The sequence below is a fragment of the Caenorhabditis remanei genome, chromosome III (assembly GCF_010183535.1).
Source record: "Caenorhabditis remanei strain PX506 chromosome III, whole genome shotgun sequence".
Taxonomy (NCBI): Eukaryota; Metazoa; Nematoda; class Chromadorea; order Rhabditida; family Rhabditidae; genus Caenorhabditis; species Caenorhabditis remanei.
The window spans coordinates 1,111,877-1,128,436 of NC_071330.1; the positions used below are offsets into that span (position 1 = coordinate 1,111,877).

The 16,560-nt window shown below is 41.3% G+C and overlaps 3 protein-coding genes across 3 annotated transcripts; 1 reads left to right on the forward strand and 2 right to left on the reverse strand.

Annotated features, from left to right (window-relative positions):
- Positions 1-8,148: 8,148 nt before the first annotated feature.
- On the forward strand, positions 8,149-9,642 carry GCK72_008360 (uncharacterized protein; the record flags this gene model as incomplete). The annotated part of the gene is made up of 5 exons (XM_053726787.1): positions 8,149-8,180; positions 8,390-8,505; positions 8,552-8,696; positions 9,135-9,204; positions 9,253-9,642. 5 exons carry the CDS (start codon positions 8,149-8,151, stop codon positions 9,640-9,642), a joined length of 753 nt encoding a protein of 250 aa, XP_053586364.1.
- Positions 9,643-10,371: 729 nt separating this feature from the next.
- On the reverse strand, positions 10,372-13,843 carry GCK72_008361 (uncharacterized protein; the record flags this gene model as incomplete). Its single annotated transcript, XM_003104858.2, has 7 exons — positions 10,372-10,677; positions 10,728-10,833; positions 11,994-12,124; positions 12,175-12,248; positions 12,426-12,639; positions 12,689-12,796; positions 13,718-13,843. The coding sequence occupies 7 exons, from the start codon at positions 13,841-13,843 to the stop codon at positions 10,372-10,374; spliced, it is 1,065 nt and encodes a 354-aa protein (XP_003104906.2).
- Positions 13,844-14,586: 743 nt separating this feature from the next.
- Positions 14,587-15,826, reverse strand: GCK72_008362 (uncharacterized protein; the record flags this gene model as incomplete). Its single annotated transcript, XM_003104881.2, has 3 exons — positions 14,587-14,955; positions 15,155-15,226; positions 15,680-15,826. The coding sequence occupies 3 exons, from the start codon at positions 15,824-15,826 to the stop codon at positions 14,587-14,589; spliced, it is 588 nt and encodes a 195-aa protein (XP_003104929.2).
- Positions 15,827-16,560: the final 734 nt, after the last annotated feature.

Genomic DNA, 16,560 nt, shown 5'->3' on the forward strand with positions numbered 1-16,560 from the left:
GAAATTTTTTTTTGTTGCAATATTTTTTTTCCTTCTCAACTCCCCTTAAAACCAATATTCCCACCATTTTCCTCTCGTTTTCCTGGTTCAGAAAAGTACCCACAAGCCACCATTCCGCTCACTTTGGTATCCCGCCACGAAAACTACAGTACCTACAGTACCCCGAGCTACCGCATTTTCGCGTCGAGACCCATCTTTTTTAAACTAAGTCATGATTATAGTCTTTCGAAGCGTCTCGACGTCCTGAATCGAATGGAATTAGTTTCAAAGCGCAGAAACTGGATAGAAAAAAGTTATGACGAGTTTTTCACTTTTAACCCAAATTTATGTTGGTTTCGGATTCTCTATCTCACTTTTTTCCCATTTTTTTCCCGTTTTTTGGTGTGCGAAAAGCACGAGAGGGCGTAAATGATCCGTTTCCAAGCAATTAGACATTAGACCCCCTCTTTTTCACCAGGACCCCCATTTTTCATAAACGATGAGGGGGAGGAGAGAATACATATTCAAAAATCCTCATAAATCATTTATTCGTTCATATGTGCTCAATTGGAATGACCTTTTTTCAAATCTATCCTCTCGTAAATCCACACAGTAAGACTCTTCCGTAAATCTACACAGAGCTACAGTAACCTCGTAAATCCACACAACTTGTCATTCATCACCATCACTCTCAGGTACTCCTTTCGACTAGTACACCTTTTAAGTCATCCCCATTCCCCCCCCTCCATCCATCTTTTTTCTTTCACTCAACTTATCCGTACCCCATAAATCACGTGTCACTTTACATGGGCTCGACGCACTTTTACTTTTACGTCCCCCCCCCCTTTTTTTGTACTTTCTGTCAGGGGGGGGGGGGACATTGACATTTTAGTAGCATAGCTTATTTATATGGTCTTGGTTCAGAAAGCTTTCGTAAATCGACACAGAGAGAGGTGTGTAGATTTACGGAAGCTCTTGTGTAGATTTACGTAGTACACCTCGTAAATCCACACAACAATGAGTCTGCCCAGTAAATCTACACGAAAAGCACCGTATTTCTGCTTTGGTCCTCGTAAATCTACATACATCTCGTAAATCCACACAAATCTCTGTTTTTCATGTTTAAGCTTGTCGTTCCGTGGCTATGGTGCTTTGTAAATCCACACAACACCCCGTAAATCTACACAAAAAGTTTTCTCGCGTAATTCGACCCCAAACTCTGTAAATCCACACAAAGGTCGATTTTTCATATGTTTGAACTTGTTCTGTGAATCGAGACGTGTGCTTCGTAAATCCACACTACATCCCGTAAATCTACACAAAAAGTTTTCTCGCGTAAATCGACATCGAAATCCGTAAATCCACACCAAAACTTTTTTTTCGTAAATCGACGCTCCTCGTAAAGCAACTTTGTAGTTCGATACTTGTGTTCGTAAATTCACAAAATCTTCCCGTAAATCCACATATAACTTCGTAAATCTACACCAACCTTTTTTGTCACTCTGAGCTTTCTTCGTAAATCGACACAAGATTCATCTCCGTAAATCCTCCCAATCTTTTCGTCTTCCCGTAAATCGACACAGCACCTCCCAAAATCTCACAATTTCCCGTTTTAATGCAACTAAAGCATCTTCTTTTTCTAACCAGATCAAGAAAGTTATTCTTCATAAAAATATGAAATTTGACCCCTTCCCGCCCAAATATTCCTTTCTCTCTGTTTGGTTACTCTCTTAATTTCTCTTCCTTAGGATTCTGGTCGTTATTCGAGCCCCCCCTCGCTTCCTCTCCACTAAAAGGATTTACTATTGACTACAGGGTGGCCGTGAACTTTCTAGGTCACCATTCTAAGCTCCGCCCCATTAATATGTATAAAGACACAACTACCTTTTGACCACAGATGTATGTGGACACTACGATTTTTTGATGTCCATTTTTTAGGAGGGATCAGGTTACAATGTTTCCTTTTATTAACGGAACTATAGTAGGGACTCTAGAATTCGTTAGTTTTTGGTGACTGGATTTTTTGAGTTCTTCTCGTAAATCTACACAACGGGCTTTGTAATCTCGTGTAGATTTACGCATGCTGCTAATGTCGAATTACGTAAGGTTATTGCAAAAATTGGAGAGCTGTGTCGATTTACGAAAGTTTGTGTCGATTTACGTAATATAGGTTTACGAACGTTAGTAGCAGTTTATAGCTTTGTAAATCTACACATCTAAAGTTTCGTAAATCGACCCAAAATTTTTCGGCTCCTAAACCCACGTCTGATACGTAATTGGATTAAAATCTAAATTTCGTAAATCGACATTAAATTCTTACGTAAATCCACACAAAGTTTTCGTAAATCCACACCACACGTTTTCCCTCGTAAACCTACACTAGAAATACTTGTAGATCCACACAAGCTTTTCCGTAAATCTTCACTAGAATTCCTCGTAAATCTACATGAACCAAAATTTCGCAAAACGCCCCTCAACCTTCCTAAACCCACATGTCATGCCTACCGCCTAAAATCTCGTAAATGTTCACGTAAACTTGTAAATCAAAAATCTACGCACCTAAAGTTTCGTAAATCGACACAAAACTTCTTGGCTCGTAAATCCATTTCTGATACGTAAATCTACACTACACGATTTCTCCCGTAAACCCTCACCAGAGATTCTCCGTAAATCCACACAAAGTTTTTGTAAATCTACGCCACACGTTTTACCTTTTAAACCTACACTAAAGATTTTCCGTAAATCACAGATTTGCTATTTCGTAAATTTACACTAGAATTCCTCGTAAATCTACATAAACCTAAATATCGTAAAACACCACTTCGTAAATCCACATGTCAGCATGAACTCTCGTAAATCCACACATAAGCTAGTAAATCGACACAACGTTTTGTAAAGCCATGTCTTCTCTCTGTGTGTCCGCCCATCTGGATGTCCCCCCATCTCCTCAAATTCTCACCTTGAATCTCATCCTTCTTCACTCTATTCAATTACCCCTATCCCCCTTGGCGTCTCTTTTCTTGGGATATGACTAATTACCGCAATTGACCTTTCTCTCACAATGTATAGCCATTATGTTACTCGTCCACCCGTCTGCTCCTTCTCCTTTCAACTAATTATGCATTGCCCTCTCTCTTTTGTCTTGATTATACAGTAACTACTATTTTCGCTGTGGGACGTCTAGGCTACAGATGACATTTGTGTGTGGTGGAGTTAAGTTTTTGGTTAGCTTCTTTGTTGTACTTTACTTTTGGAAAAACGAGTCAAAGGCACGCCAGAAAAGTAATTTTGAAAGATTGGTAACATAGACGTATTTAAAACTATAGGTTGGGTTTTCGATGAAAATTGCCCAACTTTGAATGAGTGTCCCGGTTTCAGATTTAGCCCTACTGTAACGATTTTTATATCAATATGTAGATCAAACCTAAATCTACATTTTTGTAGTTGACAACTTTTTTGTACGAGCGTACCCTAGCTAGATACGGCTTGCCGAAGACTAGCTACTTCGCTATCAGCTAACAGATAGGTACCACCACTTCAACCGGTCATAACTCTGTAGGGTGGGGTCTTACAAAAAAGTTGTCAACTACAAAAATGAATGCTTAAAATAGCTCCATTCGATAAACTAAGTTTGAAAAAACTTGGACTACACCGAGTCCTGTGACGCAATATCTAAGTTAGTCATTTTTCATAAATTTCAAAAATTTTACAAACTAGCTATTTTGCGATTAATTTTCCATTTTCCTTAGTTTTTTAATACTTTAGATGAGAATTTTAGATCTAAGACACCCTAGACACTCCCATCTTTCTCAAAAACTGAAAACTTACTCCATCTACTCAACCCATCATCCTTGTCACTTCAAATCGGCTTAAATCGGTTTCTAACATTTCCCCGCTCCCCCTGATATGCATCTTTTACTCAACTTGTCATATCGTATTTGTCACAAATGACACGTGTCCCCTTTCTCCTTTAAATCCTTTCTATTTTTGAAGGGTATTTAGCTCTCACTCTCTCTCTTACGGCTCTTTCTTTCTCTTTTTCTTAAAACAAGAGGGGGGAGGAAACACAAATTTGCGACGGTTGATCGCCCACAAATCGGTTTCTTCTTTCCTTTCTATTCACTTTTTTTTCTTTCTTTCATCTTTTATACTTTTTGTTATTCAAAACGCAAGTACTTTGTCATAACTACCACTTTTTTTGGAAAAAGTGGTTTTAGATGAAATCCGGGAGTTCTAAGATCCTTGAAATCGGTTTTCTCACATACAAAAACCTATAGGCAGATTTTGGAATCGAACTCGGGTCGTTTTTTTCATAGCCATCACTGTTACCGACTGAGCTACCGAGGCGCGAATCGTGGCGGCGTCTCGAGGGCAGTGATAAAACTGACCATGTCATCTCGGCAGCTGCAACCTGGTGACGAGGTTTTATCACAATCCGAGCGTGGTCGCCATGTTTCGCGCCGGAGTGGCTTAACCGGTAACAGAGGTGGCTATGAAACAACTGACCCGAGTTCAATTCCAAATCTTCTATATAGGTTTTTGCTTATGAGAAAACCAATTTTTCATGTTCAAAATCTCAAAACTTTTCAGAAAAACTAGTTTTGTCACCCCAAATATCCTGAAAACTCACTTTTTCTCCTAATCACTTTTTTTTCCGAATAAAAAACAAACTAACTAGATAAATGGGCGGAGCCAACTCGCTGTGGAGCCTTTTCTTTTCATTGAATGCGATATGCATCAACAAACATTGCCTTTTAATAACATACACACACTTTTCCCCCCTCCCCTCGCTTATGCGCTATTCAAATTTTTATTCAGTGTCGATTAATTTCATTTTCGACTATTCTGGTTTTGTGTGGGGAAATTAAAAGTGATGTTGTGTATATGGGTTTTTGAAAATAATTATTGAAAAAAACCAGTTTTAGATAGAAAATCGGGGATTTTAAATTAGGAAATCCGGTTTTCTCGTCAGGAAAAACCTATATACAAAATTTGGAATCGAACCCTGGTCGTTTTTTTCATAGTCATCTCTCTTACCGGTTGAGCCACCAGGGGCAAATCGCAGCGCAGCCACTGGGATATTGATAAAACCTAGCCGGCAGGCTGCGGCAACCAACCGGTTTTATCACTATCCTTGAGTTGTCGCCGCAGCTTACGCCCAGGTGGCTCAACCGGTAACAGAGATGACTACTAAAAAAAACAACAACCCGAGTTCGATTCCAAATCTTGTATATAGGTTTTTGCAGGTGAGAAAACCGATTTTATAAGTTTAAAATCCTAAAATTTCCATCAGAAAGTAGTTTTCTCTTTCAAAAAACTCTAAAAGTAAGAACTCTCCCGCAAACCTTGTTGTTCCACTCTTATGTTCCGTTTTCTCCCTTATGCTTATCCCCCCTTTCTCCTTTTCAATTTTAACTTTATTTTCTAGACACATTGCCCATATTTCTTCTCCTTTTTCTCCTCGTCATCCGACCCCTTACGCTCCTAAAAAAACGCGCGGCGCATACATTTTTTGCGCGGATAAATATAATCGTATTAGGCGCGGTATAAGGATACATATGCGGCTCCTTCTTCTCGAAAAATCTTTTTTCTGACAAAAATGTTTTTAGTTCACTTATTACATAATAATAAGCCCATATGTGTCCTGGCCTAGAAAACCAAAAATGGAAAAGTTAGGCCACCCGTGAGAGAACTCATCAAAAGTCAAGTGTTTTCCCCTCAAATTAATCGACCAAAAGGTTGTTGAGAGGTGTAATTCACACACACACGGACCGACATGTCACTCATTTGTCTATTTTAATTGGAAAATGGACACGGATCTCTTTGAAAACGAGGGGAGAGGTCAGGAATTGGGAAAAGTCTTTCGAAAAATTTTAGTTTTCGTATATATATTATATCTAGCAGTGCCTTAGATTCCTTGGAATCAAAAACTGGCGCGCCTTCGACGCGTTTTTGGAAATTGAGATTTTTCGTTTTTAATTAAATTCTGCCATCTTTCAAACTGTCTCACCTTTCCAGATTTTGACCTACCGTTACAAATTTTTGTCATCATGTAGATCAAATCTGGATCTCCATTTTTGTGATTGATCACTTTTTTGTACGAGCGCTCCCCGAGTAGTTATAGCCAGTTGAAATATGCATGCCCTGAATGCGACACACCTCAAGGTAACCTATCTTCAACCGGCCATAACACTCTAGGGAGTGTTTGTACAAAAAAGTTGTCAACTACAAAAATGTAGATTTAGGTTTGATCTACATGATAAATATAAATTCGTATTAGTGGTACGTCATACAAAACCAGGATAAATAGTCAAAGTTAGGCATTTTTCACTAAAATTTCGAAAAAAATTGAAATTTTTTGATTAACTTTAAAATGAGCACCGATAGACATCCTAAATTCCAGAAACCCAAAAAATATTTTGGTGGCCTAACTTTTTGGTTTCCTAGGCCACCTTCTTCTTTCTAGGACATCCGGACACACAGACACACAAACTCAGGTGGCCTAACTTTGGATTCTGGATTCCTAGGCCACCTCAAGACTAACCAGATTTTCCGAAATCACTAGACAAATCACGACAAAATCACCTTCTTCTTGACCGTGAGAACATCACGGTCCCGTTCTCTGCGTCTCTCCATTTCACACACTCTCTCACTCTCCCCCTCAGAGCTCAAAGCTAACAGAGAGGCGGTTCCATTCCTCGCCTCTATGTGTCGCCCGGTTTTGAATAAGATGTAGATGGCGACACGAAGGAGAAGAAGAAAAGGAGAAGAAGAAGAGCAAGATGGATATCCATACACTTATTTTCATCATATTTATCTCCCTTTTTTTGTTGGAAAAAGAGGGGGGGGGGACCATTCGGGAGGGGGTCCCCCATGGGTCTATTATTCTGCTATGCGACACTTTTTTCTCTTATGTTGCTCACTCTTTTTTTGGTAGAAAAATCTGGTTTTTATATGAGTCTCGATGTTCTAAACTTTACGGTAGACGTGAACATTTGGAAAACGTGGAGCCAAATTCTGAGCCGGATGTCCGGGAGTCCTGAAATTAGTCTCATTGGATTCAGCGTGTCGAGACGGTTCAGAAAAGTATAATCATGACCACATTTGAAGCAGGTTGGGTCTCGACGCGAAAACTACCGTAACCCGAGTGCTACGGTAGTTTTCGTGGTGAGACCCGACTTGCTTAGAACCGGGGCATGATTATACTTTTCTAAACCGTCTCGACAAGGAGAATTTCTTCCAGACATCCATTTTTCATAAAAATCTCTTCAGAAAAAGTTAGACCTACCGGGCATCCGGACAGATCTTAAAATGGTATAGTTGTCTGTCTGTGTGTCCGGATGTCCAGATGTCTGCAAAACAGAAATTTGGAAATTTGGACACACAGCACACAGACAGTCTGGCGTGCCTTTGACGCGTTTTTGAAATGTGAAATTTCAGCGACTTGGAGCTGCTTGATCTCTCTGTCTGTTTGTGTTTCTGGATGTCCAGATATCCATAAACTTTTCAAATTGTACATCTGGACATTCGGAAGCACAGATAGACGTCTTGATGTCTGTCTGTGTGTCCCGATGTCCAGAATCTTGAAATCGCTAGTTTATTATCATTTTTTCGTCCTTTTTCTCAGAATTTTTCCCTCTTCACCGTGTACAGTACCCTACAGTAACCCAATTATTGCAGATCCCCCCCCCCCTTGACTTCCCCCCAACTGAAATGCTGAAATGATTTTCCGACTGATCCTCCTCCTATCATCATTTCTGGTGGTTTTTATCCACGCCACCACCTGTCCCCATTCAGTGAATTCAAGGATTCAAGAGTGTGTGCAACCGGTGGCAGATTATGCAAAGGTTTTGAATAATCAGGTAGGTCTAGCTTTTTCTGAGGTGACTTTTATAGAAAATGAATGCCAGAAATGAATTCTCCTCGTCGAGACGGTTCAGAAAAGTATAATCATGACCCGGTTCTGAGCAAGTTGGGTCTCACCACGAAAACTACCGTAATGCAGGAAACGAGGGTTACGGTACTTTTCGCGTCGAGACCCAAACTGCTCCAAATGTAGCCATGATTATACTTTTCTAAACCGTCTCGACACGCTGAATCCAATGAGACTAATTTCAGGACTCCCGGACATCCGGCTCAGAATTTGGCTCCGCTTTTTCATTGCCCAATATGGGCGGTCGTGTGTTCAATGAGTTGTGCAGGTGATTATTGATTATTTCAAAGTTTTCAAAGTTTCAAAAATCCGGAAAAAGGGCAAAAAACTTGTAAAGCCATAAAAATGTCATAAAATCACACATAAATCTTGAAATTGGCATGTCCCCAGAGGCCATTTTGGTTAGTTTTTTTGCGCGGAAATTGGACATCCGGATTTCTGGATACACAGACAGACCAAAATATTCAAAAATTTCAGACTAATCGCCAAGTTCAATAGTTGCGTCCGTGACTACCGTAGTGCTTGTCCCCGACACGTGACAATTTCTCTCATCGATTCTTCTTACGGCTACTTGTGTAACGAGGGATACAACAGTGAGTTCCAAAATTTGTCTGGCGCGCCTACGACGCGTTTTTCTAGCATTTATGGAGTCTGCGGAATGTCTTATGGAGCTGGACAGGAAACCGAGTGTTAAGCGGTGCCACGATGAGACATTGAAGGAAATTGAGTCTGCGAACACGGAATCTGGAGTGTCGATGCCGGCGAAGGTGGATAGGATGTGTGGGTACGTGGTTTTTGAGAAAAAAATTTCAAAAAACTAGTTTACGATAAAAATTTGAGGTTCGAAGAACTCAAAGAATGGTTTTCACACCTGCAAAAACCTATATACAAGATTTGGAATCGAACCATAGAAGTTTTTTTCGTAGCCATCTCTGTTACCAGCTGAGCCGCCTATGCGCGGATCGCGGCGACATCTCTAGGGTGGTGATTAACCGGCAACGACGACTTGGCTGCTGCAGCCTGACGTGGAGGTTATCACTACCCCAGAGGTGCCGCCACGGTTTGCGCCCAGGTGGCGCAGCCGGTAACAGGGATGACTACAAAACAAAACTAGTATGGTTCGAGTCCAAAGTCGCTATAGAGGTTTTTGTAGGTGAGAAAAACAATCGGAGGGGTTAGAAATTGTGTAATTTTCAAAATTTTCACCAAAAACTAGTTTCAGCGCTCTCAACTTCTTCTCCGGATGTGTCCGCTCCCCGATCAAACAGGATTGTGGGTTTTCCGCGTGGCAGGTAAACTTTTTTATGTCTGTCTGTACATCCAGATGTCCTGATTTCCAGGTGATCTACCGTGTCCTCAAAGACACTACGAACACCCTGATGCCAGCTTGTCAATTTACTGGAACCTCCCAGAAACTGATATCTTTCCAAAAAGAGAATAACATCACGTCACCATCCCCATCTACAGTAACCCAGACTACAGTACCATCAACACGAACTACAAAGACTACAGTAACCACCGAACTGCAAACGACAACTGCAAAATTTGCAGTCCGGGATATTGAAGATGAGGAGGAGGAAGAAATCGATAAAGAATTCCAGGAGAAACTGAATCAGAAGAAGAAAATGAGGAAGATCCAATCAGCAGAGCTCACCGATTTCTCGTGTAGATCAAATTTCGGATTTGCAATTCTTACTGTAGTTCTTACTGTAGCGCGATTTTTAATATAAATTTTCAATGTTTTACTCCAAAACCTCCATTCCGGGTATGTAAATTCCTCATTTTTTAAATTCTTCCTAAAAAATTTGTCAAAAAATTTATGGCCTAGTTTTCCAAATTCTGATTTCCTAGTCCCCCAAACTTTCCCGTGTCATTTCTCCCTTTGTTTGCTTTTAATAAATATTATTTATTTTTTAAATCGGGTTACTGTAGCTGCTTCAAAAACGCGCCAACGTCACGCCAGACATTTTTGCTCCACGATTTTAAAACACACCAAAGGTACGCCAGACGGTTTTCTCATTTTTCAAAAACGCGTCAACAGAACGCCAGTCTCTTTTCCTCCAGTTTCAATAAAACGCCAACGACGCGCCAGCCTGTTTTTCTCCACGTTCGCGCTAACGTTACGCCAGATTGTTTATTTCTTGATTTGGAATCGCGCCAACGTCACGCCAGCCTTGCTTTCTCTAAATTTCAAGAACGGTCCAACCGCATGTCAGCCTCCTTTTTCAGTTTTTGAAAACGCGCCACTGGAACGCCAGACACTTCTTGCCATTGTCATTTGTTCAAATCGTGCCACGTTACGCCAGTCTCTTTTTTCTTCTCTTTTCTAGAAGCGCTAACGGAACGCCAGCATTGGTAGATTGGGTACTCTAAGGCACGGTCAAGTAGAAAAGAAGAGTAACGCTTTGTTAAAAAAATAAATGAACGAATGATTAAAATGAGGCAATTTCTGGATGAGATTAGGAAGCAGAAGTGGACGATGCTGCAGCCGCAATACTCGCCTTCTTGACAATCTTGTACATTGACAGACAGTTACTGTCGAACGCCGCAACCGCAATGGCACTGCCACGTCCGTTTGTGAACTGGGCTCCCATGATGATGTTATACGGATCGGCGTCTGAGAAGCGGTACTCCACTTGATAGGCATGTGGTTTACGGGTGTGGAGCTTGGAGACTATGAAGGTTCCATCTTCAGAAGATGTGAGCACATAGGCGCTCTCCGGAGCAACAGAGACACTGTTGATTGGTCTCGCATGGGCGTCGATCTGAATGGGATGTTAGAATAAGTCTTTGATTTTGATAAGATTATAATTACCTCACACATCAACTCGCCGGTTGTCACTGAATAGTATTGGATGAGACCTCTTAACGTACCGACGATCACCTGCTTACGGAGCACGTTGATCACGTTTATTGGTTGTCTGGAAGTTATGGATTTAGTTGCAGTTTTGTACACCTCCCAACCAGTTTTTAATTGCGTTTCCGGGTTTTCAGACCAAAAATCATTGTATGAACTAATTGTAAGTGGTAAATTGAAAAAACTTAAAAACCAAGTTTCTCTAATTGACCGTCACCACACCCACCCCCTTTGTTTGAAGAGTCTGGCGTTCAATTGGCGCTTCCAGGAGAATGGAGAAAAAGAGGCTGCTTTGGAAAGAATGAAAATAACAAGAAATGTCTGGCGTTCCGGCGGCGCGTTTTCAAAAACAAACAAAAACAGAGTGGCGTGACGTTGGCGCAATTTCGAAAAGGAGACTGACATGAGGTTGGACCAGGTTTTGAAATTTGGAGAAACGTGTCTGGCGTGACGTTGCCGCGTTTTTGAAACACGAACATTAAATAAGAGTTTGGCGAACCGATTGGCATTAGTTTCAAAAATGGAAACACAGGCTGGCGTGATGTTGGCACGTTTCTGCCATAAATCTCAAAACCCGGAGATTCAGAAATTGTTGAAATTGCAGTCCGACTCAGTAAACTTTTTTCTGTCAGAACAAAAACCTAAAAACTCTGAAAATTTACATTTCTCAAAATCTGGATCTGATTTTTCCCCTGGAAGTTTTCCTAATAGATTGTCTAGAAGTTTTTCGTAGCAACTCCTGTTTTTCGAAATCTAAAAAAGTATATACACTTGTTTATACGAAACCTTGCGAAAATGTCATATTTTATTTTCATAAACACACTTGTTTACTCACATTTCTAGTTTTCTCAAAAAGATGATGTTGTCACATTTAAAACTTGTTTAAAAATTTGAATTTCATGTTTATGCCCAAACGAAACTTTTAAACAAATTTTCTCAGGGTTACGGTATTAGCGGTTCACTCTAAAAATTGGTCTTGATACAGTTTACAGTTCTTTTCATACCAGCACGACGGTACATTATCCATTTTAAGTAGGGGACCAATATTTCTAACAAATAAGATGCGCCTTTAGCACCGACAGGTGGCACAGGAACCTAAATCTAAGCTGAAAAATACAAAAATTTAGTTTTCTGTTTTCGCATGTGCTTATTCTATTCTGAATCCAAAACACATCATTTTTTTAGAATCTATAATATTACATATCCAACTCGTCTTTTCCTTACTTCGTAAGAACTTTGGAACCGACGCCCTTCACTGGCTTCTGCCAGATGATCAACTCTCCATTCGAATCGGCGCTTGCTGTAACCTCATCGTAACGACATGTAGCAATGTCTGCAATTGCACTACGGTGCTCCTGGAAACACACTCTATATAAGAAAGAAGTTTTTTTTCGGTAGAAAATACCTTCAAATTCTTGCGAGCAGTGAAGTTGGTATCGCTATTGCATACAATGACAACAATCTCGCCGGTGTGGGTACCTGAAAAATATTGTATTAGCTTGACACAGTTTTTACAACTGCGCTCCACCGAAATTTTCTTGAAAAGTGTATCTTTTTCTCTGAGTCTTTCAACTTCGCACTCAACTTTCATAGGTTTCGATAGAGCGCGGTTGTAAGGAGATATTCTTTGGTCAAATGTGTACTGTAGCCACTTACCAACTAGAATCGAGTTGTCATTACACGAAATTCCCCTACAGTATGGTCCGACATCCCTTCCGACAGCCGTCACGTGGTCACGGAGTGCCGAAGCAAGTGTGATAGAGAACAGTGGCTTATTGCTCACCTTCTTCACGTCGTATACGTTTATAAAACGTGCTGAGCCGACGATTACGACTGGAAAGTTCCGGGCGTTCGGGTGGACCAAGCCGACCTAAAAATTGTCAGGGTCTTGTCAATTATAATCAAATTATATGTATTACCGTAGTCACATCGATCACTTTCTCATTTGGAGTCGACGGCTCCGAAGTGGAGATAGTATCCCAACTGACTTCTGTCTCAGCCTTGTTATCCCAGTTGCCGACGTGGATCTGAAAATATTTCTCTAGTGTTAATGTGAAAATCTTTGTTTGTACCCCTGACATGCTTGGAAAATCTCAAAACCTTTGCCATTATCAGGTTTTCAAAGTACATACACACGCTCTCCGATAACCTGCGGTAAAAACGGAAATAGGGAAATTTCCGTTAGTTGAGGCACACATAACCTCTCTCGCTTTACTCTAAATGGATCAAAACATAGAAGTCTTGTGTCGAAATAATAAAATGATACTCGATGTTGACGGGCTTGAAATATTTTACATTTCAGGTTCCGTCCCCCAAAATAGAACAGAAATGACCGGATGGACCTGTACTCCAGATCTTGTTGTGGGAGCCGAGTTTATCGTTTAACCCACTGGACCAGCACTAGCTGCCTAGATGCGGATCCTCTACTCTGTTCCCGGATTTCAAAGTACCTTGCTTTGGTCCTGGTCTATTAGAGAAGACACAGTTGGCCCTTCTTCAAAGAAATGTGCTAGATACCTCTATTGTAATTCAAAACATGTCATTTGTGAAAAATAATCAGAATTCGCTTCACCAGAGAGCTCTACTAATCATGCGACTCGATCATGCGGCAGCTATATCATTAGTGGTAGCAGGTGCCTCCTAGAGTTGAGTTTACTCGACCGCGGCGTGGGAAAAAAAGGAAATTCAAATATTGATCTTCTAGAATCTTCTAAACTAGCAGAGTCTTGGGTCCAAAATGTTTTGAAACCAGACATTGGGAATTCGAGACATTTGGAAGCTTTGATATTTTGACACCATGAAGTTTTGTCACTAAATTTGTTTAAATCACTGGATTCAAAAAGTCTAGTGTCTGAAACTTTTGAAAATATGAAGTCAGATCTCTCTAGTCGCCTAAAAAGTTTGTTTTGTGCTTGAAAACCAATTTTTCATAAAAAAAGCAAACTCACATTGTTCGATTGAATAACAGCCACATAGGTGATGTTCCGGGTGTCAAGCCAACACACTGCCAAATTCGATGGCCATGGTGAGACAGTGCCTTGCGGCAGAGCCACTTCCTTCACTTTCTCGAACATGCCTCCAGTAACAACTGAGGGGTATAATGGCGACTGATACTGGCTATTCTCCTTCTCGCTTTCATTTCCGTCTCGTTGCTATGGAAACGAGCGGAGGGGTGTGGCACACGGCGAGGGGAGGCCAAGGCAAGGAGGCGTTTGTCAGTGGAAGGAAGACGTGAAGACGACGAAGCACAGAGTGCCTTCGATCTGAGGGAGTCAACTGTTTAACGCAAATATCGGGGTTACGGTGGCACACGGTACCCGTTCGGTAAACAGACTTTCAGTAAGAAATGCACGCGACGAGACCGCAGCGCCTCACGCGAAACGCAGAATTGAGACATTTCCGACAACCCTGTAACGAACGCTCTTCGGATTAAGCGGAAGAGCATCATGGCGGAACTGGCGACTCTCTCCGTCCTATGCAGAACTTCCCGAAATAGAACTGGAGGATTACGGTAGGATGTTAACGCGAAATTCTGGACTCTTATATATCAAAATCAAATTTTCGAACACAATTAGCCGTGTTGTCAATGTGTTTATTAGTTCTGGAACTGAAATCAATGAAAATAATTGGATTGATTTAATGACAAGTTTTTGGTAAAATTTCTGGAAAGTTTATAAAATTCGAAAAGGGAAATATGTTCGGTTGAGCACGGTTGCTCTAATCGTTGTTGTTAATTATGGAAAGATCATGAAATTTGAAGAAATAATGTTCAGTGGGGCGCAGTTGCTGAAAAAGGATGCAATCGTTGTCTCAGAATTCATTTGTCGTCTCTCCTAGCTTCCTTCTTCGAAAACCGTCTCCTGAACTGTGTTCTTTTGTTCAAAATCCACATTTTAAAGTCTTGCATTAATGATTTCATAAATTCAGCCATCGGATGAATATCACGAACTCCCAATCGCTCCAACACCTGCTCCTCATGCAAAAGTTTTAAAACCTTCTGCCTCATCTCTTCGTATATAATTTTCAGTTCTTGAGTACTGTGAACTTCCAACTTCTTTCTCATTAGTTCCTGCGGCAAACGTATTCCTCTATGTTTCAACGTAACACGCTCCAATCTTGTCAATATTTCGTCGATTACTTCATGAGCCAGGAGACATCGTTGAAGACGCTCCTCGTGAAAGTGTTCCTGAAAATTGAGTCACATTTAAATGGGATTCAGGGATTCTGGAAATCTTTTCAGATCATCTTTTCTTCCAAAACAGGAGCAAAGTCAGAGCATGCTACCCCAAGTTGCAGGGTGCCAAGTTGAGTTGCTACGCAGCCAACTACGTGTCACAATAACTTTTACAATAGAGCGCACTTGATAATTTCTGGAAACAACATACCCATTCACATCTTGCATACTGGCACTTCCCGCATTTCCGACACTTTGTTGGTACTTGAACTGTAGTGTTGTCCTGAAAAATCTAAAAATTTCGGATTCACCGGTACAGTACCTTTAAAAGACCTCGATAGACTAATAAGCATACTTGAAACCGGGCCGGCGCGTAACTCGCTTCAAACTCGATATTATGGGCTGAAAAATATACCAAAATGTTGATCTCGGCGAGTTCTATGTCCGTGACCTACTCCGGGCCGGATGGCTATTCGTTAATGTGCCGCGGGCCGGGAAGAAGTGCCAAAAAACGCGAAAATGGTCGAAAATGCCATTCTAGCCCGGCCCGCGGCACAATAATGAATAGCCATCCGGCCCGGAGTAGGTCACGGACATAAAACTCGCCGATATCAACATTTATGTATATTTTTAAGCTCACAGAGTTGAGTTACGCGCCGGCCCGTGTCGGCCCGTTTCGGCCCGGTTTGCAAGTATGCTAATAAGCCTCCACTCGAAACAACCCCAATAAACTAACCTTTTCCAATTCAGCAATGGCAAACTTCGAATTTTCTGTTTCAATCTGAATGGTACTCTGTTCGGGTAGATCTTCCTGAGAAACCACCGCCGTCTCCGCATCTTCTATGGCCTTTTTAAAAGATGGATTCCGTTTGATCGAGGTCATTCTGAAATTTCCAATAAAAGCGGATTGCAGGAGAAAGAAAATAAAAAATTGAATGTTTATCGATTGCGAATTTGGCGGGAAGTGACGGTCCGCACACACACGTCATCGGGTGGAACACCGAGCAGATGGCTTCTTGGAGACAAGAAGAGGTTTTGGGAAATATTTGGACATGTCAGATGAAGATTTACCGTGTCAACAGGGGATGCCAAGGAAAAGACTCAAAAAATATTTGGAAAGGGAGAAATAAAATTCAAAATTTTCCCTTTTAAGTATTACGGTAGTACTTGTTTCCAGCAAGGCTGTCAAAAAGACCATAGGGCGATTTTATATCTCAGTTCTCAGCCATGGAAAATCAGCCGGTTCTGTAGGGGACCAAAAGATTAGTCGATGTGCAAAAATTCAGTCCATTTGGTTAATCTGCGGCCTCGGCGGCCTCGGCGGCCCTAAAAGCCGCGGGCCGCGGCCGGCCGTGCGACAGCCTTGGTTTCCAGCGGACCATGGTGGCCGAGTTGACGGATCCTAGACCAGGGCTTCTTTTTATACACATTTCAATAATATCATGTTGTTTCATATCAGAGTTGCATGGAATTCCGACTTCCGACTTCCAACTTCCGACTTCCGGGCGTTTTTTTCACTTCCGACTTCCGACTTCCGACTTCCGGATAAGGAAAATCGCTTCCGACTTCCGACTTCCGACTTCCGGATAAGGAAAATCGCTTCCGACTTCCGACTTC